Source organism: Chlorocebus sabaeus, chromosome 9 (assembly GCF_047675955.1).
Source record: "Chlorocebus sabaeus isolate Y175 chromosome 9, mChlSab1.0.hap1, whole genome shotgun sequence".
NCBI classification, from domain to species: domain Eukaryota; kingdom Metazoa; phylum Chordata; class Mammalia; order Primates; family Cercopithecidae; genus Chlorocebus; species Chlorocebus sabaeus.
In genome coordinates this window covers 52,090,928-52,115,846 of record NC_132912.1, presented here as the reverse complement: position 1 = coordinate 52,115,846, position 24,919 = coordinate 52,090,928, and the positions used below count along the sequence as shown (strand labels likewise).

Here is a 24,919-nt window from a genome sequence, read left to right as displayed (position 1 = left end):
CTGCAGGGTGGTCTTGAAGATATAGATGTGTTTAGAAAACAAAAGCTGGTATAGCCAGGCATGATGGCCGGTGCCTGTAGACCCAGCTACTTGACCAGCTGAGGTGGGAGGATCACTTGAGCCCAGGATTTTAAATTCAGTCTGGGCAACATAGTGAGACCCCATCTTTTTAAAAAAACTGATGTTGATAATAAAGCATTATATTAGCAATAGAAATGAAGATGCATGTAAGAACTTCCTTCTTACTACAAAGCTTTAAGAGGCCATGGAGGATACAAGAGAAAAGTTTGTGTGCCAGGAGAAAACCTGAGGCCGGCCATCTATAGTTTCCAAGACATATTGGGGACAACTGTGGTCTGGGTAGGGTTTGCTTTCCCAAAAGCTGACAGGTGGTCACAGCAGCACCAGACCTTACGCTTCTCTTGTTGCAACCTCTCTCCTAAATGCCCGGAACAGTGCTGGGTACAAAAAGCATCCAAGCATAGTTATTGATGGCTTGATTATAATTTCTTAGCAATGAGATGCACACAGTTTACAAAATGGCTGCAAATGTGGCAATTCTTACCTTCCAAGTCTCATGATATCACAAACCGAATAGCAGTTTTGCCTCACATCCTTTTCCAAAGAGGTCTCCAATGTTGATGCATCCCTTTCTTGGTGAAGTTTGCATAAATGAGGGTGGGACTCAGGAGAATGTGTCAAGGAACTGGCCCACGGTCTCTCTCTATTTTGGCCCCATTGTGCTGCTCTGATGGCCTTTTGGGAAGACTCTGGCCTGAGACTCAGGCCTTCCCCTGCTTCTGGGGAGGCACTGTCTCTCCAGCTGTCCTCTTGATCCAGGATGGGGCTGGTACATGAGTCAGTACATGTTGCCCTGGTGAATTCTTTGTCAGTTGAGAGTTCAGGTGTCTATTAAAAGAAATGCTACTGATTACTGGCTCTGGGGTGCAAATTGTTTTTTAAAAAATAAAAAGCTTTTTTCCCCCATGTGGTTGTAGATCAGAGCAGTTACAAGATGGGCTTTGAGGTCGGCCTATCACCATAGCATCCCAGCTCCTCCACATGCTCCCGGCTGGACCCTGGGCAGCACACTCAGGCACCTTAGCTTAGGGGGCTTTGGAAGCTCTCCATAAATGTGAGCCTTATTTTTAAATAAAAAATATTTGCAAAATTTAGACAAAGATAAAAATGGAAGATAAATATGCTAAACAATGACTCTATTCCACTTTCCGATAAGAAATGTTTTCTTTTTAAGTTCATCTTCATCTGTCATCGCGGGGCTTGTCTCCCTGTCTCCCGCCCCATCAAGATGATGTTCTTTCCTGGGTCTCCTCCTCACTTTCCCAGACATGACTTGCTTCATCTGAACTGCTCACCTCCCTGTCAGCCTTTTAGGTTTGGTTTTGGTGACGTGCTATGTCTTGCTGCCACTGCTCGACCTTCTACAGAAAAACAATCTGTGTTTCAGTAGAAAACTGTTATCTACAGCAGAACCTGCTGGGTTCTCTGATTCTGGCTGTCTCCACTGTCTTTGAGCTATTTTACAACTCTATAAATAAACAGGTCCTTTGAAATATCTTTTTGAGCCAGTTTTAACATCTGCCTGGTCCCCTCATTGAATGAGTTAAATAAAATCTTTAACATGTGTTCATTTTTATATCTGTAGGAATCATGATTTTACCTTTTCCAGAAAATTATATTCTAGCACTTCCACCCCCGGATCTCCATCCCTGATGTAATAAAGCCCATGGCTGGGTTCCCACCCCCACCCTCACCTACAAAAGAAGAACCATCCCAATGAGTAATCTCCCCACCTTTCTGATTGTACATCCCTAGCAATGAGAGGGATACACCTCCAGATGTGCACATTTATTTAATTATAAGTCATAAACATTTACTACTCTTCTGATAGACTGGATATTATAAAGGATACACCAAAAATCAAAATTTTAAGAAAGAGCATATTTTATCACATTTCATACTATTTGGAGAGACCTACAAAATCTGTTTTTTAACCTATCCTCTCCTAGCTCACTGTCCCTGGACACGCTCTCCAGCAATCCTTCCCCACTCCAAGACTTCCAGTCTGTGGAGCTGCTGCTTTTCATCATAACCCCCACTCCCCTTCCCTGTCACACATGTCCTCGGTGTGCCTCTTATTCTGCTTAGATTCCATGGCTTTGCCCCTAGATGCTCACTTACAGACAAGGAAGACCCTGAGCGCCCACCTCCTTGCCCCTCTCTTCCTCCCACATGTCACTTGCAGATTCTGGGTTTCCATTTTAATTCCTACTCAAACTGTGTGAACCTCACCTCTGCTTCTGAGCCTCTGACTAGATTAGCTTCAAGTGTGTGACTGCAGATGTCAAATGGGTAGTCAAGACTTCCAGATAATCTTTCTCTGTGTCCTTAATCAATTCAGTTTTCTACCTCTGCTCTCTAAATTATTTCTCATCTTGTCTCTCTCTTCAAGTTTCCAACAACTCCACTCTGACCTTGCCTGTGACCTCACAGTGAGAACGGACACGTTCAGATGAGAACTCTTCATCTTCCCACAGCAAATTCCACTGAGCAGCCTGTGCCCCTACCCCAACTTCACCTTCCACCTCTCACCACCCATTTCTGTGCTCTACTTCATGGCAGCCTCTTACATGAGTGTCTCTTCTCACAATTTCCATGCCTCCCTCCTTCTTTCTCGTTCCCACTAGCACTAGCCTTCTGTCCTTACCACCCAATGGAAGGAGACCACATCAGGGTCCCCAGTGACCTCTATCTTTCTAAAGCTGAAGAACAAATCTCTGTTCTCCCACTCTCTCTCTCTCTCAGCAACGTTCAACAAAGTGTGTCCCTCCTTCCTGCCTTAGAGCTTCCTCGTTCATTTCCTGTACTTACCTGGAGTTGATCATTAGTCTCACCCTTGCTTCGCTTTTCCACCAATTCCCAGGCCCCATCTTAATCTCATATGCTGTTCCATCTCTGTACCAGGCCTCTCAATGTTGGCATGCTCTGTGCTGACTTCTGAGTCCTCTCCTTGAACTTATCTGCACTCTTTCCCAAGGTGATCTCAACCATTTCATGGCTTTACATGGCCTCTACATGCTGACAACTCCCAAATTCACTTTTCCCAGCCCTGATCTCATGCCTATTCTCCACAACTGCCTAACAGATATCTTCACTGGATAGCCTATAAACATCTCAGTTTTACATGATATCAGGACTATTGTTTCTCCTCCATGCACCCCAGATGGCCTTCCTCAGCCCCTGTAAGCAGTCCATCTCTTGGTAATTGGTACCAAGAGAGATGAAGAGGAAAATAGGATCTATGATTACCCTCTTAAAGCATGAATAGGCATGTGTGATCTACTGCAGAGAGAGGTATTGGAATCAGGAAAATTGGGCTTTTTACCTTCTGACCCCTCCTTCACCCTGCATTGGTTTCCTCATGCCAAAGCTTCATGGCTCTCTTTCCTCATACCCATTTCTAATCACAAAGTAGTCTCCTGACTCCACCTACCAGATGTATCCCACATCTGGCTGCTGCTTAACTCTTCAGCTACAGTCTGAGTCCAAGCCACATTATGTTTGACCTGCTTGACCTCCTGCAGTCCCTGAGCACGAGCAACCCAAGTGGCTCCTCTGAAGAATGGAGGAGGACATTTCCTGCTTAACCCTCCATGCCAGCCCAGTGGCTTCCCACTGCATGCAGGATGGTGGCATCATGTTCCTCTGATCCCCAAGGCCCTCCAGGGTCGGTCCCTGCCGCCTCCACAACTTCCTCCACTTCTGCTTCATTAACGACGGCCCAAGCACACTTGTATTTTTGTCCCTCAAACATCCAGTTGGGTTCCCATCTCAGGGCCTTTGTTCATGCTGTTCCTTCTGCCTGGAATGTCCTTACCCCAAATGTGGGCATGGCTGCCTCCTTCTCAGAGGTGCTTTACTTTATGGACTAAATGCTCACTCCCCAGAGCCGCTTACCCTTGCTCTGCAATCTGACCACTGGAGCCACCGGAGCAAATCACAATCCTTCTCCCACTTGGCCTTCGGGTATGAGGAGGGAAAGCTCACCCCCACACCTCACCTGGACCCTTCCTGCTAGATCTTTATGGGCTCTCCTGGGAGGAGCTATTTTCCAGGATGGAAAGATTGCTTTTTTCCCTGGGATTTCCTAGAGATTTCAACAAAAACACAGAGTCCCAGCACCTTGGCCTGAATTGGTGTATGTGAAATTTGGCCCTCTCTCATCTGGTTCAGTTTCTTAACACAATTGCTGTCATCTACCTTCTTTTCCAAATCAGCAACTTTTGGATATCTTTCCCATAGCTCTTCTCTCCCTAGATGCTATGTCAAATGACCTCTTGGAGTCTAAGCATCAACAGGATCTGGGTCATCAAGCCCTTTATGTTGTCCTAGTGATGGTGACACCCTCAGGCACAATAAGTGATCCTTTTTATCCACATCCTAGAGATGAGGAATCATGAGGCCTAGAGAGGACAGGCAACTGCCCAAGGCCCATGCAGCACAGCAGGTACAGGTGATCCAGGTACCTGCCCAGATCCCCTCTCCAGGACTGAGACTCACATCCCACTGCCTCATCTCCCCTCCCTTGGGGTGGCCTACACTCCAGTGCTGGTTAGGGCAACACGCAAAGGCACAGGTTCTCTTGTCCCAATTCATGGCAGCTCCAAAGGGCCATCTCTGCTCCAGGGCTCCCTCCAGGGTCAGCTGAGGCCCTGGTTATAGCTGCACATTGATCTCTCCTTCTGCCTCACCCCACTTCGGTCACCCTCACAGGGGATGTTCTCAAGTGCAGGCCCATAAAACCTCCCACACTCACATGTCTGCTGCAAAATCTGTTTCCTAGGGACCTCACAGAAGGCATGGCAATGGGTATTTTTATCTGTCAACTTGGCTAGGCCATGGTACCCAGATAAGTGGTCACATACCATCTAGATGTCGCTGTGAAGGTATTTTTTTTTAGATGTGATTTGACATTTAAATCAGCAAACTTTGAGTAAAACAGATTGTCTTCCATAATGTAGTGGGCCTCATGCTGTCAGCTGAAGCCCCTAAGAGGAAAGACTGACCTCCCTGAGGAGGAGGGAGTTCTGCCTCCAGATCACCTTTGGGCTTGATCTCCATCAGTTATTCCCTAGGTCTCCAGCCAGCTGGCCTGCCCTGTCGAATTTGGACTGGCCAGCCCTCATAGTCACACGAGCCAATTCCTATAATAAATCTCTTTCTCTTTCTCTCACTCTCTTCATATATAAACACACATAAACACACACACTCACACACACTCATTCTATCTGTTCTATTTCTCTGAGAACCTGACTAATATAGGCATCAAGGTAAAAATCCTGATTTTCCTGATTCCAATGGCTCTCTTCTTTGCACTAGACTGCGCGCGCCTATTTCATGCATTGCGGGGTAATCATATATCCTATTTTCCACATCATCTCTCAGAATGGAAATTCTTATTGGCAATTCCCTTGGTCTGCTTCTGTGTCTACTCTCCTTCCTCCCAGGCTTCCCTCTCTGATGCCTGGGCTTCCAAAGAACCTGGCCCTAAAAGTTTCACAGCCAAAGTCTAAACATGTCAACATCTACAGGAAGACCCAAATGTTGGAAGAGTCAGAATCAAGGAGAGGAAGGAGACCTACTGAGGTTCGGGGGCCAGCTCTTTTCCTGCCCCTGTGAAAGGAGGTGGCACTGAACCTACCTACAACCCTACAACCCTCTTAGGACCCTAGAATCAGGAAAAGGGGGGCCCAACCAGAGCCAGGCAGAGCGAGTAGAAGACACTGCAGCCTACCTGCCATTCCTGCTCCATCTCAGGCAGCGCACCTGGAGGGGGTCGGCAAAGGAGGAGCGTGACTTCCTGTGGGGCCCCTCTCAGTAAATGCAGCACCTCCTGCGAGAAACCAAGATTCACTGTTAGATCTGGGACTGCATCGCTGGGGATGCAGCGATGTTCTCCCCACTGTGTTCCAGGCACTGGCTCCTCCCTCCTGCACCTTGGTCTATTTCTCACTCCTGAGAACTCCAGAGAACACTGCTGTGGGCCTGACTTTTCAAAGTGCAAGGAACCAACGTCAGTGTCCTGCAGCTTCCACAAAGTTGATGCAAGATGCTGGGCTGTGCATCACCTTTGTGCAGCTTGGGCTCTGGGAACTTCTCACCTGTAATATTGCAGTAACCGCCTCTCTGGTCCCTGCCTTCACCAGTGTCACCCACCTGCCTCCCTCCACGTTGCTCAAGGGAATAGCAATATCTGCCAATACCAATGCCTTTTCTTCAGAGAGAGAAAGAGTGGCTCCAACAAATGGCTGTTCATCTCAATTGCCCTTTCCTCCCGACCTCCCCTCATCTTGGGCCACCAATTATGCAGGCTTCACCACCTGAATCTCTAAAGCCTGATCCTTGGCTCTGAGCTTCCTATCAGGGCTCGGCTTGAGCTCTGGGAACCTCTTGCCTGTAGGATTGCAGTGACCTCCTCTCTGCTTGCTGCCTTCTCCAGTGTCACCCACCTGCCTCCCTCCACAATGCTCAAGGGTAGTTTTCCATAATGCAGATATAACTGAGTCCTTCCTCCCACTGCACATCCTGGCTGACTCACTTTTCCCTCAATGTAAGCTCCAAGGCATAGCACATAGACCCCGTTTCTACCTGCTGCTGCCTCTCACCCCAGTTCCCTCTCTCCCATCTACTCCCCTCTGCACCCACATCCTAAGTCCCTGCCATGCTGAACCTGTTGCTCCAAGCCACCCTCTCAATGTCCAGGGCTCAAGGTTGCCTCGATAGCTCCTATTTCCTATTTAGACCAGGATTTCTCAAACTCTTGGCACTGCTGACCTCTCAGGCTGGACAATTCCTTGTGGGAATGCCTGTCCTATGCATCGTAGGGTGTTTAGCAGCATCTCTGGTCTCTACTCACTAGACGCCAGAAACACTCATCAGCTGTGACAACCACAAATGTCTCTGGACTTAAGCAAATGTCCCCTGAGAGGGAAATAATCCCTGCTTGAGAATTGCCTATCAGAACACTCCCTAGTCCCTGCCTCAGCCATCCGGGACTTCCAAGGGGTGCACTTCTTTCCTGGCTCACTGGTGTGAGCACTGCAGCATGGGCTTTCGTCTCCCAGGGTACGTGTCTCCTGCCATCACCGCTGTTTCCTGCCCATGAGCTCTGAGACTGCATGAGCTGTCCTCCTCTATGTCTTCAGTCTCTCATAGAGTTGCCAGCCCAGCAGTGGTTCTCAGAGAAGGGTTCTTGGATCAGGAGATGGACAGATGAAGGTACACCCTCCCACCCGAGTGTATGGTGTTCTAGAGACCTCCCCCCTGCCCTGCCCTGCCCTGAACCACTGTCCCCCTTTGCCCATCTTGCTTTGTGATTCTGGAGCTGACCTATGAAGACTGCGTGAGGCTTCCTGTTGGGCTCAGCTAGGGGAACACGGCGGGAGACCAGAGACAGGGAGAGGAGGTCATTGCTGCTTCCAGATTCCTCCCTTCAGGTTGCCATGGGATGACTACAACCTCAGCCAAGGCAAGAGCTCATGCCAGCGAGTCCCTCCACCAGCTCTCCATTCCTGGGGTGGGGTAACTGCGCTTTTGCATCCCCTTTGGTCTCAGGTTACGGGTAACTACTTCCCACTCTTCCTAGCCCTAGGCCACAACATGCTCCCTTGAGCTTCCTAACAACCTGCCCACACCTTAATTAAATGTTCCTCAAATGACTCCATTTTCTTCCAGGACTCTGTCTAATATATACAATATTTCATTACTCTTTCTTCTTCTTAAATTGCATTTTTGATCATAGGCAGGACAATCAGTGCAACAACGTATGAAAAGCTATAAGTGTAGCTGAGAAATGAGAAGGAGAACAGAAAGGGACCCAATCTAGTCCCTTCAGCCCCACACCCAACTCCCAGGATGTGTGTGAAGAGACGTCAGCCAGCACAGAGCCAGGGCTTTATCTGCAGCTTCTCTCATGAACCCAGCGAGAAGCAAGGCTGAGTTAAGGCCAGATATTTTAAAACAGAGATTTTAAATTAAATGTGAGCGTGTACCACTAATTACTCTCTTTGTGTGATTAAAATCCAGGCTGCTGGTGTGATTTTCAAGAGCCCAGAGTTTTCCCTATGGCGGCACGCCAGCAAGAGGCAAAGCTGGGCCAACCTGCACATAGAGCTGCATTGCCCGTGCCCCCCAGCACCTGGAAGATGAGGCCTTCCGTGGACCTTCCATTCACGGCCAGGATAATGTCACCAGCTTCGATGGCCCCGTTCTCCTCAGCTGGCTGTCCCGGAAAGAGCCTCTTAATCCTCACAAGATCACTTTTGAGATGGCTGCAGCTCTCTTTCTCCATCTGCACGAAACTGAATCCCAAGCCATTGGCATTCTTTTTTAGTTTAACTTCAAACTTAGGACCTGTAGTGTGATATGTTGATAAAAACAAATTCTTCAGTAGATTACAAGTGAAATTGACCAGTCTCAAAATGTAAATTGTCAAGTAGATGAATTATTTCTTTTACGTTAAAATAATTCTTTTGCTACTTTTTATGGCAGAGTACATTATGTATGTTATGGATTAGTGCTGTCCAATAAAATATAATGTGAGCTATAAATACAAACCACAAATGTCATTTTGAAGTTTTCAAATAGTTACATTAAAAGAAAAGGAAAAAGCAAATAAAAAGTAAAACAAAAAATAAATAAAACAATTAAAAAAGTAAAAGGAAACAGGTTAAATACACTCTAATCATACATCTTATTTAATACCATATATCTAAAATATTATCACTTCAACATGTCATCAATATGAAAAAATTGTTAATGAGATTTTTTTATTCTTCTTACAAACTAAGCTTTCAAAATCCAATACCTATTTTATCCATTTAGATTGGTCACATTTCAAGTCCTCAATAACCACATGTGGCAAGTGGCTACTATATTGAATAGCACTATTATAGATAACCCAACTATGTTTATACATAAAGATATAGCTGCCAGGCACACACAACATGCTCTTGGCATTTAATAAAACCTGTATCACATATATTGCTATTACTCCTTTAGAACTCTAGTCATTTTGCAGTATACTTGAAACTAAATTTTGCATAATTAGACCATGGAGAAAATTATGGCCGACTCTATGGACAGTGCTTTAGCTGCCATTTTGTTTACCCATGAAGGCTGACCATAAGACAAAACGGTTGCCTCTGGGCACCAAGGATGAGCACAGCTGGCCATCTACACGGTCTGTCCACCAAAAAGGCCTCTGGGCTGCCTCTCTGATGCCAGCGACACCACTGGCATCAATGCACAGAGGCACAGAGCACAGACTTGCAAACTTCACCAGCGCAAGAATGGAAGCATGTGAAGCAATTATGTGAAGGTGTGTCGCACGACCAGTTCTACCATCGCCATGAGGCCTCTTCCGCTCTTTGGAGTCAGTTTCTCAAAGGCCTCAAGGGAGTGAGCAAAGGGATGAGGACAGAGGAGACTTGATTTAAAAAGAAGCATTCCCCCTTTACCCCATCCCAACCCTATGGCTGCCTTGCATCTTCTGCAGCAAAACCAGAAAATCTCTATGAAGGGACCAAAACATGGCTAAGGTCCAAATAATTCTTACTGAGGAAATTAACATGTTCCTGGCAAATACCAAAATCACAAGGAAAGTGCAGAGGGGCAGCCCGTTGGAAAACATGCAGTGTTGTCCCTCTAAACTGATTGTTCATTTGCTTTTTAAAATGATGCTAATAACAAAGCTAGATTCCTGAACCTTCCTCTCCCAACCTGCCTAGTCATTCCTCAAATAACTTCATTACAAATGACTTGGCTGGACTGTGAAGCCAAATGTATCTGACAATGTATGACCCTTTCAGTCAATTTCATCCTAAATATTCACACAAACATTAAGGTTCTGGCAGCTGATCAAAGGACTGAGGAAGGCTGGGGGCAGAAAGACGCCTAGAAATCATTTGGGGAAAATGCATTTGTTTCCAGAAACCTATTCCATGAGATGGGCTTCCATCGCATGAGAAAGCTGATCTCAGCATGATCACCATGGCTCACTTTCTTTTCAGAACCCAGAGGAAGCCTTTGTGCCTTTCCCTTTTGACCTGACAATTCAAAAGCGGCACACAATAACATGACAATAGTAACACTCAATTCTCTCTCCTCTCACCATCTGTCACCGAGACACAGCTCGAAGGCCTGCCAGGCAAGGCTGTTACCAAGGAAACAGCCGTGTGTTCATCTCCCATGCTGTCATTAGCAGAAGGACACTGCTGTGTAGTCCTGGGGCCTCTTCTCTCTAAGACTAGTCTTGCAATCTAGAAGGAAGGGTGAACAAACTCAGTTTACACTTCGTGTGGCAACCAGGAGGCACTCCCTTGACTCTGCAAATGCTTTTTAATTTTCGGACGCTTCCTATGAGCAGCCTCATTTGAATCTCTCAACTAGCCTATGTGTTGGAATCTAGACCCAGATTTCTCAGTGCTTATTAGACAAGTACACCTGGAAGCAACACATTTACCTCCACTTCACATATGCAGTGCCACACTCATCTTCCTCCCCTCAATCACCCTCACTTCCCCTCCTCGTTCTTCCTAAAACACTCCTCCCCTCACATTGGCTCACCCCACCATTAACCTGCCAAGGGCCACATTTGGAGTGGTCCAGCTCTCCCTCATCTGGTTTCCAAGTTGTGAACATTTCCCATCAGGAACAACTCCCCAGTGCCCCCTCCCCTCCACCCCCTCTCTCACTGCCAGTGTCCCCCTGGGCCATGGCAAACTCTGGTTACCTTGGCTCGCTGGACCCTGTCTGCACCCCTCTTGGTCCACCCCATCGTGACTGCCATTGAACAAATTGAACATGCAACATTCTTGACTTAAAGTCACCAATGCTTCCCATCACCTAAGACTCAAACCTGTGGCACCCCAGGTCTGCACCAACTGCCCTCCCCTTTCTTTCCAACGTGATTTCCCACCTTTCTCCACACAACACCATATACCCTTGTTGCCCTAAGTGTGGTTCAAGAACCAGCAGCGAGACATCACCTGGAAGCTTCTCAGAAATGCCAAGCTCCCATTCAGGGCATGTGGCCCTGCCTTCATCTTCCTGCTGCACCTGTCACTCAGCACCTGCCAAAGCAGCCAGGAGGCCAGCCAAGTACCCTCTCTACCCATGCTCATTAGCAAAGGTCTAAATATCAGAAGGTATCAATAAATTATGGCTCCATTCTCAAGATAGGTCAACCAAAGTCACTAATATAAGCAAATTTCACCAGACACCAGAGGACCACTTTAGGAAAGAAGGCAAAAAGTGGCCAGAACATTGCGCCACAGCTTGCTGGAAGGGCCCTTAGGAATCCCTCCTGTCTCTGTTGACTTTTTAGTTGCCAAGAGAGGGTGATGCCAGCTCTGTGGCTCAGGACACTGGGGCAGTTAGAGGCTCCCACCCTCCGGCAGAGGACTTGGCACAGTGGGGTAACATCGGGTCACTGCGGGGCAGGGAATAAAGGGGACAAAAAGGATGAATGGCTCTGCTCTTGGCACCCTGAATTCCTACCTCATTGTGAGTAAAAGAATCCCAGGACACTCTGACCCAGGCCCCGGTGGGTACAACACAGGGTGATGGGGAACGGCATGAACAGGGAGTGGAGTGGGGTCATCCTATGCAAAGCTGGGGAAGTAAGAAGGCCCAAGACCCTATGGACACAGGGCCAGCAGGGCCGGGGCAGCCAGAGCCAGGCTACAGCAGTCACTTCACTCCATCTTCTCCATTCTGCTGCCTAATTCTAGAATTCAGGCAAGCCACCAGTAAGTTTCTAAGGCTATCTACAGGGGGTGAGATTTTTTTTACTTGGAAACATCTGTGTGCTACCTCCTGGGTTGCACATCCCCATAGAAAACTGAGGGTAGAAGAAATGGAAGAGAAAAAAAAAAACTAACAAAGAAAAAGTGTTGTTTCCTGCCTGCCTCCCTCCCACCCAGAGGCAATGTCAGCTTCTGATGTTGTCCAGGAAAGCTCTGGAAGGAGGGGAAGCTGGTCAGCCCAGTCTACTCACCTGCCCAGGACCCTTCAGGCACTGCACAGCCTGCTTGTGGGTGAGGCCGCACAGACTCAATCCATCCACCTGCAGGAGTCGATCACCTGCGAAAGGGACGGATGTCATGTCATGACCTGGTACCTGAGGCTGCAGGAGGTTCCCTTCCAGGAGGCCCCTGCCCGGTGCCCCTCCATGCAGCCTGGAGAAATGGGAAAGGAAGCAGAGGTGCCAGGTGTCCCCCCGGAGTCAGCAGGAATCCTGCCTCTCTGAGCAGCCTCACTCCCTTCTTCTCAGGCACATCACAGATCAGGAATATAAAAGCCTTTCTATTATTGGCTCACAGAATGGTTGAGCCAGCTCTTTTCAACCTCATCCTTCCTCCTGTTTTCCTGTGAAACCATTTTTGAAAGTATTTTCAAGTTGCTTAGATATTTATATCTCCAGGATATATATATATATATATTTTTTTAATTTCAAAAAAAGGTCAGGGAGGCATGGTTGATGCTGGAGACACCAGAATTCTAGGGGAAATGGAGATAAGTAAGATCCCAGGTTCTCCTTTTGGCTCAATTCTGGCAGTTTTGGAGACCAACAAAAATCACTCCCTTCCCTCAGAGCAGTGGGAGGTGAGCAAAGGCAGACAGAAGGCTCAGGTGTCCTCCCCGGATGTGCGAGTGAGGTTACCGAGGTCCACTTGTCCTCCAAGAGAAGCAGTATGTTTCCCTATGAAGGCCAAAGAGCAACACAAGTCTCTTAAGTCTTCTACTATTTTTCTATCACCTATGCTTCCCAGTGTGCCACTGCAGAACCCCCAACCTGTCAAATGGCAGGGCAGGTTCTATCACCCCCTTTCCAGGTGAGAAAAGCATGACCTGGGGTGGCAATCGTTTGCATAGTTTTCAGAACAGGAGCAGGGCAAGGCCTAGAGGCTGCCCTCCCTGTGCAGGGCTCTTTACACCATGGAGCACAGAGTTCCCAATGAGACCCCATCTCTTACCCTGTAGGATCTGCCCTTCCTTGGCAGCTGGCCCCCCAGGAACAATGGATTTCACGTAGATGCCACCATAGGGCACGCTGGTGTTAATGCCACCCTGAAAAACACAACAGAAAACTCACTACCCATCTGTCCTCCTCCAGGAAGCCTCCCCAACCTCCCCAGCTAAGGGAATCCCCACCTGCCCACCACTGTATCCCATGACCTTACCTCCCACTGGCACTGTCTTCTATATTCACCTGTTCGTTTAGATTGTATTCTCCACTGAGCAATAAGATTAGGTGTTCATAAGCTTAACAACAGAAACTATGTGAGAGATCTGGGCATGTCCCCAGCCCAAGCACTGGTACATGGCAGGTGCTCAGCAACTGGTCACATGGGATGTATCACTATCTCTCTATAGGTAGCGACCAGTATAGGTGGACATGGCTCTGGGCCTGAAGGCTTGTGCCTGGCACTTCTTGTGTGCTTTGATAGGCCAAAGGATATGTGCATTTTTCATTATAATAGATGCTGCCAGATTGCATCCCTATGTGAATATGGATATACTTATTCACATTTCCACCAGCTTTGTATGACAGTACCACTTTTCGACATTCCACCAGCTATATTTGGCCAAGCTGATAGATATAAAGTTTAAAATTTCATTTAATTTAATTTGTATTCCTGTGGCTTTTCATGGGTTTGAGTGTTTTTCATGTGCTTAATGGCCATTTGGATTTGAGTGAGACATTTCAGGAATTATTTTTGAAATGAAATAGATGCAAAGAAAATCCAAGCTTTTGCCAGCCAAAGGAAATCACCAACCTCTTCTCAGCAAATATATATTTGTGAATAACCCAAACTTTAGTGAGTTTTTCAGACAAGAAATAGCTATGTTTGGTGTCTGATAGAGCTGTTACCCCAAGCCAAGAATAAATTGACCATATTTGGCATCAGCCTGTTCCCTCCACGTGGATTCATGAGCCTTATTGCTTGGTTTCTTACTTGGTCCCTTAAAATCATACACTGCTGACAAACTCATTGCAGGCTTAGGGTCCAAGAAAACAAATATCCTTGCTCTAGGTGCACAGCAATGTCACAGGGGAAAGGAAGGATGCCTTCTGTTCACATCTCTCTTCAATTTCCTCTGAAAATTTTCATCAGTCATAGCATTTCCTTACTTTGATGGGAGATGCTTCTATTTCCCATCAACAGTTAAATCCAACAATGGCATTCCTGAAGTCCAGTCCATTCCAGGGTCTCAAGATAATGGATCACTTTCTTTCTTTCTTTCTTTCTTTTTTTTGAGACGGAGTCTCACTCTGTTGCCCAGGCTGGAGTGCAGTAGAGCGATCTCGGCTCACTGCAAGCTCTGCCTCCTGGGTTTATGCCATTCTCCTGCCTCAGCCTCCTGAGTAGCTGGGACTACAGGCGCCCACCACCATGCCCAGCTAATTTTTTTGTGCTTTTTAGTAGAGACGGGGTTTCACCATGTTAGCAAGGATAGTCTTGATCTCCTGACCTCATGATCCACCCGCCTCGGCCTCCCAAACTGCTGGGATTACAGGCGTGAGCCACCGCACCCGGCCAGTAATGGATCACTTTCAAAACTCAGTAATAAAAGCAGCACCTTCCAACCTCTGGCCTCTGGATTTTCACCAGCTTTGTGTGTGCCATTCCCCAACCCCTTGGGTAAACACAGTTACATGGGTAATCTCCTTCCACAAGGGTCTACCAGGTAGAGCTCAGAAACCAAATGCAAAGTGTCAGTCCTGATGGAGGCCTGGCCCTTGGGATGTCTGAGTAAGAGGCTCCACACTGATTCCGTGCTGGATGACAGTGGACTGCCCCACCCATCCTTGGCCAGATGACAGTGGACTGCCCTTCTCACCTTTAGCTTGTATCCCTGAAGACCCAATATGTTTCTCTCTCTCTGCAGTCCAGCTTGACCTCAGACTCGGGACACATCACCCAACTCTGCCCACACTGCCTCCCCATGTGGTTGGAGTTCCCTAGTGTATGTCCTGCTCAGCCTGAAGTTCCCCAGTACCTCTGTTTGTCTCTGAACTCATCCCCCAGTGCAGGCCCCCACTGACTTTCTTTATTCACCCCTTGCGCTTGTGCACACTGAGCACACTGTCAGAGGGTGCCGTCTGGGTAGGATGGCCACCAGGCTCTAGAGGGACATCTTGTTAATTGCTTTTCAAGCTCTCCTAAAAAGTCTTACAGTTACGCTGAATCCAAGTGTCCCATCTTCTTTAACCAGTTCCACAAAGTAGATTTCACCAGCACTGATTTCCGGAGGTGATGGAGGACAAGAAGAACCAGCACCCTGCCATAAACAAACAAACAAAAATAAAGAGGGGATGAAGGCAGATGTCACCTCTTAGCTCTCACCTACTCTCAGGAGCATTATTGCACCTCAGAAAGAGCATGAACTTTGGGCTGGGTCAGTAGGGGATGCATTTCTAGCTTTATCAGGCCTTCTCCACGTGACCTCAGACAAGGCAGGAGGAAGATGAGGGAGCGATGGACTGGACTGATGCCACTTCTAGGCAGAGAATGCTTGGGTCACTGTTCATGTTCCGCTGTCCCTCTGCCTAGAAGATAGGGTCTTTTGTCTTATCTGTCCCCTTTACTTAGTGCTTTCTAATCACCACGCATGTCAGAAAATTCTAATAACGCACAGGAAAATAAACAAGCTGGAGGAAGCTGAACAACGAAGCCTTGATTCTTCCAGAGACCTTACACACCCCATGGTTGGCAAGGTGTTTTGTCTAAATTTTAAAATTCAAGGAGCAAAACAACTGCTGAGGGTAAGACCTGAAGTGAGAATGTAAAGTCCACCATACTACAGAGGATCATCTGGCCACAAAGTTGGCCACAAGACCCAGAAGAGCCTGCACCATCTGGGTTGGGTCCTACAGCCTGCACCATGGTCAGCGTGGCCTTGGAGCTCCCTTGCTCCCCTTAACCGCCCCCAACCCCAGGAAACCAACTCTCAGGTTTGCCGCCAAAGAAGTCGCAGCCTGAAGGCCTCTCTGCCCTGCTTCCTGACAGAGAGGACCTCCCAGAGGAAGGCCTGGGTTGAAGGTTTTGACTCAACCTGAGTAAGGGAAGAGAGGTCGTGGAAGGCTTGTTTTCAAAGGTCTTGGCAGCCTTTGGAGAAACCAGTAATATCAGTTCAGCACCTAGGGCTGGAAACACTGGCTGCTGTGACCAACCCTGAAGCTGAAGGGCGAGAGAAGGGAGTGGCTGATGGACCCTGATAGAGCTGTGCTCTTTGTAGAGGGACACAGCCAACCTGTGTCAGCACAGGGAGAGAGTGGGATGAAGGGTGTGCAGCTGAGACCCCGGCACTGCCACCCTGTCCTCATTCATCCCACAACTGCAGGCTCCTCGCGAGGCTTCTCCTGGGCAGAACCAAGCAGAACACAGCAAGCTGACTCAGTCCATGAGCACCAGCTGTGCAGGGCCCAGAGCGAAATGGAGAGGCTGGAGGGGCCTAAGGAGACAACGCCACTCGGAGTCCAAAGAGACGGCAGAGGGCGGCAGAGCTGGGACTGAAGCACACAGCCCTCCATACACCTACTCCAGATCCCATCTTCTTCCTCCATGGGGTATGGCCAAGACCAAAGCCACTGAGTTCCCAGCTTGAGGACCAATTCAAGGACAACAATAGGAGATGCCTGATTGCCCACGCCTTGCTGTTGGCAGCAATCAATTTCCTCATGTTGCTATTATAATAACAATTATAATTAGTGACTAAGGACTCCAGAGGCACCCACACTGAGCCTGCACCCAGACACTGACTAGGAACTCTGCCTTCTACGCATTTTTCTCAACAACCATGCCATGCAGGCATTTGCTTCTGTTGCAGATGAGGAAGCTGTGGCTCAAAGGGGCTAAGGAACTTCCATCCACCTGACATGGAAAACAGAGAGCAGGGAGGGCCTAGGGGCCAGGCTGTTGGGCTCCACAGCCTGTTCTCATTCCTCCAGATCTAGAAAGTTAACCAAGGGATGACTACCTTTAACGGCAGAAAGGAAAGCTGATGTCTCAGCCTGGGCACTAAGCTCTTCACCCCAGCCATGTCTAGTTCTTCAATATTTCTGTCCTGGTCTTGTGTGTGTGACAACAAACTTCCCTGGTACCCGAAGCTCAGGATGTCTGTAGAGGAGACCCCAGAATTGGCTGTGCTATTCTTCTCTTCATCTGGGTTATTTCCACAAACACCTATAAAAACAAGCCAAGAAAAAGTCAACAGCTTAAAAAGGCTGGCTTCTCGGTGGCATCTCTATGTGGGCACAGCGTTTTCCTCCAATGACAGAGGGATCTTTTATAGCTGCTCAGGAACAATGTGAATTTAGCTCCTCCTGAAAGATGTTGCATTTAGATTAGAGAAAGGGAAGATTCTATATGTGATTTAGAAACCTAGATAGAGCTTAAGTGACCCAACTATGAATATGTAGGCTCAAAAGAAGTTCATAAGGCCAGCTCTCCCTTATTAAGCTCTAGCCATGTGATAGGCTCCTTAGATATACATACATATAGGAAGATATGGACATCTTCCCATCTTCTCAGCAGACCACCATGAAGGTGTAATCCCTGTTCATACATAAGAAAACAGAGTCAAAACTATTAAGTATCTTGCCCCAAATCCTACAGCCAGCATGTGGGCACTTAAACCCAGCCTTTCCTGGACACCCCACTGAGCATATCTGCAACCACCATGTGATCCAAAAACCAACGTATCAGGTCCTTTTGGGAGGCTTGGTAATAACCAGACTGCAGGCCCCTCTGAGTGAAGGCTAGGCCATTGATTCCTGCTTACCCCATGTCTGACTTGTGACCTGGCACCGAACAAAGAAAAGAATATGAGGTTGTGAATCAGTAGAAAAACCTTGCGCAAGGTACTTAACATATCTGAACCTAAATTTTCCTGTATCTAAAGTAGAGATAATATCAATATCAATAATATTGTAGAGTTGAGAGAGGCTTAGAGATTATACATACAGAAAAGATTTTACATATGTAAAGATAAAAATATATGTGTATATATGAAAGAATATATGTTTCCTCATATATATATATATGGCTCTCTCTCACACACACACACACAGACACGCACAGCTTAGTGCACGGTAGAGCCTCAATAAATGTATCTACTGTTAATATGTTATTTTTAGCTGCTCAACAAATACATGTGGGAGGAATGAATAATAGTCAGATTTTCTTTAGACCTGGATACAAGTAGATTTACTACTTTTGATACAGACTCATTAACACTCAGGGAAGTGCCCAAACTCACATGCTGAATGAATTCAATTTGAATAAATTTGATTTAATGAATTTGATTTGAAGTTATTCAAATCTAAAGGTATCCAGCAGGGACTGGCTGGGCCACTGTTTCGTAATGCTGCATTTCTGGCCATTTCATTCACAGATTCTGTCATCATTGTCCTTCTGGCAGTATCATAAGCATCGGCTCATTATCTTCCACATCCTCCATGAGAGGTGAGGATGGGACTTACGACTGAATTGAAAAGTCAAGCCATGCTGCAACTGGTGTCCTGCCTAGTAGACATATGAGCTGGGAGACCTTCTTTGGTAACTAAAACTCAATTTATTGTAGGCCATGACAGAGGCTCATGATGGACATTTTATCTGTCTGATCCCGATCTCCAATCTAGTCCAGGTGCCTTAACAGCAGCCTAACCAGATAGAAGAAAGTCACAGTGGTCAAGTCTCTGCCACGGAGACCCAGCCAGCATCACCAAGGAAACGTCTTCCTCTGGCAGTGGCCCAGCTGTATGAGGAAACCCCACCATGATGAAGGCAGCATTGTCAAAAGGTGGCTGGGGCACCACAGTGAAAGGACATTTTATTCCCAGCCATTGTGGGAAACTCATTGTCTGGAATTTTAATGTGAGGTTGTGGTTTGAGAATAGCAGACCTCGAGTACCGCTTTTTGACAACCTCCATCACAGCAGGCCATCCTTGGACTATGCTGAATTGTGATTCGGTCACCTGCATTGTGTTTCCCGATGACACATGGGACGGTTTGATTGCTCCTGTCAGTGGAGGATGTGGAAGAAAACACAGGGATTGCTGAACCACTGCAGAAAGGAGAGCAGTGGTGCTGGGAAATCCGACAGAGACAACAAGCCTGAGACTGGCATTGGGGACGTGCTGAGGCCAGTCCCTGGGAGGCTTCAACCCCGGGATGAAGGGTGTGGGGCTGAGACCCCAGCACGGCCACCTTCCACCATCCATAGCTTCTGGACAGGGGAGCTGCATGGCACTGTGTACATATACAAGAGTGAGAGTGTACACAGTGTTCAGAAGGCAAGGCAAATGTAGTGCCTGCATTTAGGACCTAGAAAATGTAGGCTGGTGTGACAGGAAGTCCTCCTGTATACAAAGGAAAACTGTACGACACCCCTGAAGTGTGAAGAAGCAATCGTGAGCCTGAATTTGCAGGCAGTCTGCTGGTAGTTTACAGGATCACCCAACCAAAAGCAGCAGTGGTCTCAGGAAACTACGGAGAAGGGATGTTAGACTCCTCCCATTACTTCCTCCAGGCTCCTCAAGCTTGCTCCCAACAAAAACAATAGTATTTTCCTTTGATATAGGCAGTTGTTGCTCTCTCATTCTTATCTAAAGGATGAAGAAAAGCATCATTAAAAAGTACTTTACTCTTTAGGTTGATCATGAACACGCACATCAAGTAAGAAGAGCGAGCTTGCCATGAAAATTCAGCTTTAAGAACAGGCCAGGTGCAGTGGCTCATGCCTGTAATTCCAGCACTTTGGGAGGCAGAGGCAGGCAGATCTCCTGAGGTCAGAAGTTCAAGACCAGCCTGACCAACATGGAGAAACCCCATCTCTACTAAAAATATAAAATATGCTGGGCGTGGCGGTGCATGCCTATAATCTCAGCTACTTGGGACACTGAGGCAGAATTGCTTGAACCCAGGAGGTGGAGGTTACAATGAGTGGAGATCACACCATTGCATTCCAGCCTGGGCAACAAGAGTGAAACTCTATCTCAAAAAAAAAAAAAAAAAAAGAAAAGTTCCCGTTATCCTCAGCAAACTAACACAGGAACAGAAAACCAAATACCGGGCCAGGTGTGGTGGCTCACGCCTGTAATCCCAGCACTTTGGGAGGCTGAGGCGGGCGGATCACTTGAGTTCAGGAGTTTAAGGCCAGTCTGGCCAACATAGTGAAACCCCGTCTGTACTAAAAACTACAAAAATTAGCTGGGTGTGGCAGCACATGCCTATAATCCCAGCTACTCAGGAGGTTGAGGCAGGAGAATTGCTTGAACCCGGGAGGTGGAGGCACTCCAGCCTGGGCCAGAGAGTGAGACCCTATCTCAAAAAAAAAAAAAAAGGAAAATCATATACCACATGTTCTCACTTATAAGTGGGAGCTGAATAATGAGAACCCATGGTCACAAAGAGGAGAACAACAGACACCGGGGCCTACTTGAGGGAGGAGGGTGGGAGGAGGGAGCGGGTCAGGAAAAATAACTATCGGGCACTCTGCTGAGCACCTGGGTGATGAAAAGTTCTGTACATCAACCCCTGTGACACGAGTTTGCCTGTAATAACAAACCTACACAGGTAGCCCTGAATCCAAAACAAAAGTTTAACAAAGAACAGTTCCTGTCTCCCCTCCAGCTGATTGCTATACCTAAACCCAAACTACAGAAATCCTGGCGCAGTCCCTATCAACAAGGATTTTGGGTGGCAATAAAAAGGTTCTCCCTGCCATGCAAGGAGCGTTGACGGAAAAAAAAGACTGGTTGTATCCAGCCGTGTCTAACAAAGAATTAGAGTAGGTTACTCCCTTTTAGCAACACAAGCAGTGGTAACGCCCATCCTGCCCCTGAAATTGCAAAGCTTATTAATTCGTGCCATTACACTGCTTCTTGGCAAGCCAATACCACGAGGAAAGGAATACAGAAGACCTACGTGGACTTCAAGGTCTAGTACCTCATAGTAATCATGTACTCCTGAAAACAGGGGAGGCTCTTCAGCCCCCAAGAGCAGGTTAAAACATACCTTTTGACTGAGAAATAATTAACTCTATGTTGTCAGGGGAATTCTGGATCATCCTAACAGCCATGTTGAATGTGAAGCCCTCCAGACTGATGTGATTCAGGGCTAGTATCTGCCCTCCTGGAAAAATAATACATCTAAATAATCCTTCCAAGGAAATAAAAAAGAGTGATTTCTTAAAACAGTATCTCTAGTGATTTAAAAAGATGTACCTGGTTTGATCATTTTTGCTTTTTCTGCTGGTCCTCCAGGTATAATAGAAGATATAAAAATGCCAGGGTCAGCTTGGCCTGCATACTCTCCCTCATTAATGACAAAACCTGTAATCCAAGATGACAGTCCGTGATAAGATGATACTTAGTGATTTTGCTGTTCAGAGAGGTTAGGTCATTTCCCTGATATCACACAGCTACCAAGTGGCATTAGCTAATAGTTACAGTCAGGTCTTCTGATCCTCAAATAGAGGATCCTTTCTACTCTGCCATGATACTTGGAGAAAGGTGGATTGTTCCCCATTAGTAAGCACAGCTAAAGCTAGGAGCACAAACCACCAATAGGCACTGGATTTTGCTTCAGTAAAGAAATGATTTTTAATCAAGTACCTTGTTTCCGTACCTTGTTTCTTATACAGTTTTTAGGGTCTTAGAAAGTGGTTACTAGTAAGAGGTGAGATAAATTGACTCTTCTTCCCCATGGCTGACTAGAAGAAGGTTGCTACATGGGGAAAAAACGTAGAGGAAAAAATCTTTTTCTGCATTGTACTTAGATGCACTGCAAAAATGTATCAGGCCTAAAAGAAAAACTTTGAAACAAAAGTCCCATTGCTCTTTAGGAACAATTAAAGGGAGAAAAAAGCAGAAGTGATTACTAGAAAAGGCAAACTGGGAGAGGACGGATAGGAAAGGGGAGTAGACAAGTTGAAAGGGAAAACAGCACCCACCTCCCCACTTTGCCCAGCGGTAGAGACTGGGCCTCACCTGCAGGGAACCCTCTTACCAAAACCACGATGTGGGTCGCGTTTCAGTGTCACACGCACGATTTCTCGGCCTGGTTCAGCTGTAAAGCTCTTCCTCCTATTATTCTGTGACCCTAGAGGTAGAATCAGAGCACCACACTGTGCTTTTCCCCAAAATTATTTGGGAGCTAATACAAAAGGAGTAAACAGCATTTCACACACACACGTGCATGCACATTCACATGCACACATTCCTGAAAACAAAAGTAGCTCATATTTTATCTTCCAGCAGTGCTGGGAATGGACACCTGAACACACACTCATGTAAGTGGAGTGTCACTCAGTGTTGCTCAAGTTCCAGCTTAAAGAGCAGGGGCAAGAACAGTATGGGCTATGGTGCGTGTTTTCTGTATGACTTATTGTAGCCATTTTGTTCCGCATTGGTTTTGGGACAAGACAGAGGATGAGCAGAGATGTATTAATACTTGCTGAGACTGAAAACAAAAACAAAAGCTAAAACAGAGATGAGACAGCAAAGCCTTCCCATCCCAGGCCCCAAATAACCAGCGGTGACAAGGTGTCAGCAGCCCAGCCTGTGTGACCTGTGGTCTTCCCCTGGCTTGGATCATGGAGGAGCCCCAGACAGAGCCCCGAAGCTGTTCCTGGAGAGCTGGAGTCCTGGGGTGGGGCACTTCAGTGTGTGCCACAGCATACTTGGGACAATCCCCAAACAGTGACCCACTACTGCAATCCTTCCGCATCTCTCCCTTCCCCAGGGACCTTGGCAGAAATTGGCAGACAGTTACTGGTAAAGAGTTGCCTGGGTTTTCCTGATTGATATGGTTTGGCTATGTCCCCACCCAAATCTCAGCTTGAATTGTATCTCCCAGAATTCCCACATGTTGTGGGAAGGACCCAGGGGGAAGTAATTGAATCATGGAGGCTGGTCTCCCCATGCTATTCTCGTGATAATGAATAAGTCTCACAAGATCTTATGGGTTTATCAGGGGTTTCCACTTCTGTTTCTTCCTCATTTTTCTCTTGCTGCCATCATGTAAGAAGTGCCTTTTGCCTCCCACCATGACTCTGAGGCCTCCCCAGCCATGTGGAACTGTAAGTCCAATTAAACCTCTTTTTCTTCCCAGTCTTGGGTATGTTTTTATCAGCAGCATGAAAACGGACTAATACAATGATCCAATCCCCAGGTTTAATGCTCACTGAATAGAGATATTTTTCCAAGTGTCGGATCTCTTTGTCCTTACATTCAACGGGGAACTGGCCAGGAGGATGCATGGCAGAAGGGACTGCCGTCTACTCTGTGTATGTTTTCTGGTGAATACTAGGAAACATTGGTGTTCTGGCTTGCATAAAGAAGCATATCTACAGTGAATGGTGCCTTTTTCTGAACACACCCTCCATAGGAGGTATTCTTCCTTCTGGACAAGAGTGTTGGGATTGTCTTCGCCAGAGCTAACACACTTCAGATCCACATACCCAGCCAAAGCTAAATGTCTCTTCCCAACCACAGGTAGTTTAAAAAGAAAACAATTCAAAAAACAAAAAGATTACAAACATTGTGTGGGAAGCAAAATGAAGTGGTGGTAAAAGACTCAAAGCAAGCTTCCTGCGTAGGGGTTCCTCTACCCGAGACCTGGCCGCGGCCTGGCCCATACCTGCATACACGCTCTGAACAGGTGGCCCAGAGAGAGAGTCCCAGGTCATTGGCTTCTGGATCACACAGGCACTCTTCAGCTGCTCCCGGCCAGTGCAGGGGCTGCTGGGAAAATACAATGAGGTTAGATAAGGTGGCCGCCCACGCGGAAGGACAGTGAGGTTAGATAAGGTGGCTCAAGGAGGAAGCAATTTCTTGGTATTTCTGAGTATGGATGGTGGCACAGGGAGGGCAGCCTTGTGTCCAGTCATCCAGCAGCTCCTCAAAGGGACCCCATCAAGGGTTGATCTAGTTATTAGGAGGGCACTGGGAAAAATGGCTCTTGGATCTTTATGTCTCAGAGGGGACACTGAGGTCACTCGGCTTCATATGAGCTTCCTGCTATGTGCAAGATATGTGGCCCTGCAAACCTCCATTTATTCAACCACAAAATAAGAATAATATTCCTACTTTCCAGGCTTCTAATGGAACTGAAATGAGACAGTAAGCATCAAACACCACCCCTCTTAATGGATACTGATGTTTTGTCATTTGCTCCTGTTTTCAGCTGAAGGCCTTCAGCCAAGCCAGGCACCCTCCACACCCTACCTACCATGTGACTGAGGGTCACTGACATGCTTGATCATTGTACATGCACAGGGTCACTGACATGCTTGATCATTGTACATGCTTGCGTTGGGTGCCGCCTGATCATACCACGCTGTGAACAAGAAGCATTCATGCAGGCATTCAGTTGGCCCTGATGGAATGTGCTGCATGCTAGTAAATAATGTACTAGAGCCTAGCAGAATAACGAGTCAAGGGAGATGTTGCCCCAGCCCTGGGGTCAGTTCTGCACAGAGACAAGCTACATTCAGAGGTGAGCAATGTCTAGAGTGAGAGGGAACAATTGATGTAAAGCTGTGTGTCTCAGAGCCCTGGAGAAAGCCAGCTCTGGGCCTCCTGGGTGGCCAAATCTCTGAGCAGATTCAGCTTCCCTGGTTACCCAGACTGACCCCACCCCTCAGAGCCCCACAGCCATCTCACAGCTTCAAGCAGCTGGACTATGTAGCAGGGGACGCTGGCATGGACAGTTTCCTGTGGACCCTCCCCCTGTACCCTTGGAGCTGTGACACCAGGGCTCTCTGCAGGGAGCTTGGTACTGTGCAAAGAGGCTGCAGCCGGAAAGGGAAGAACAGGGGTGGTGG

The 24,919-nt window shown here is 47.2% G+C and overlaps 1 protein-coding gene across 1 annotated transcript in view; it reads right to left on the bottom strand.

The window, feature by feature from the left end:
- Window positions 1-232: 232 nt before the first annotated feature.
- The window catches only part of FRMPD2 (FERM and PDZ domain containing 2), a 95,136-nt gene continuing 70,449 nt past the window's right edge, over window positions 233-24,919 (bottom strand). The window contains exons 16-27 of the mRNA XM_073018994.1: window positions 23,734-23,834; window positions 22,102-22,194; window positions 21,318-21,425; window positions 21,109-21,225; window positions 17,068-17,273; window positions 15,265-15,369; window positions 13,059-13,152; window positions 12,080-12,165; window positions 10,193-10,340; window positions 8,219-8,433; window positions 5,816-5,914; window positions 233-909 (exon numbers count right to left, since the gene is read on the bottom strand). Of these exons, the coding sequence (XP_072875095.1) occupies window positions 562-909; window positions 5,816-5,914; window positions 8,219-8,433; window positions 10,193-10,340; window positions 12,080-12,165; window positions 13,059-13,152; window positions 15,265-15,369; window positions 17,068-17,273; window positions 21,109-21,225; window positions 21,318-21,425; window positions 22,102-22,194; window positions 23,734-23,834 (1,720 nt within the window). The 3' untranslated portion in view covers window positions 233-561. The remainder of the gene's footprint in view (window positions 910-5,815; window positions 5,915-8,218; window positions 8,434-10,192; window positions 10,341-12,079; window positions 12,166-13,058; window positions 13,153-15,264; window positions 15,370-17,067; window positions 17,274-21,108; window positions 21,226-21,317; window positions 21,426-22,101; window positions 22,195-23,733; window positions 23,835-24,919) is intronic.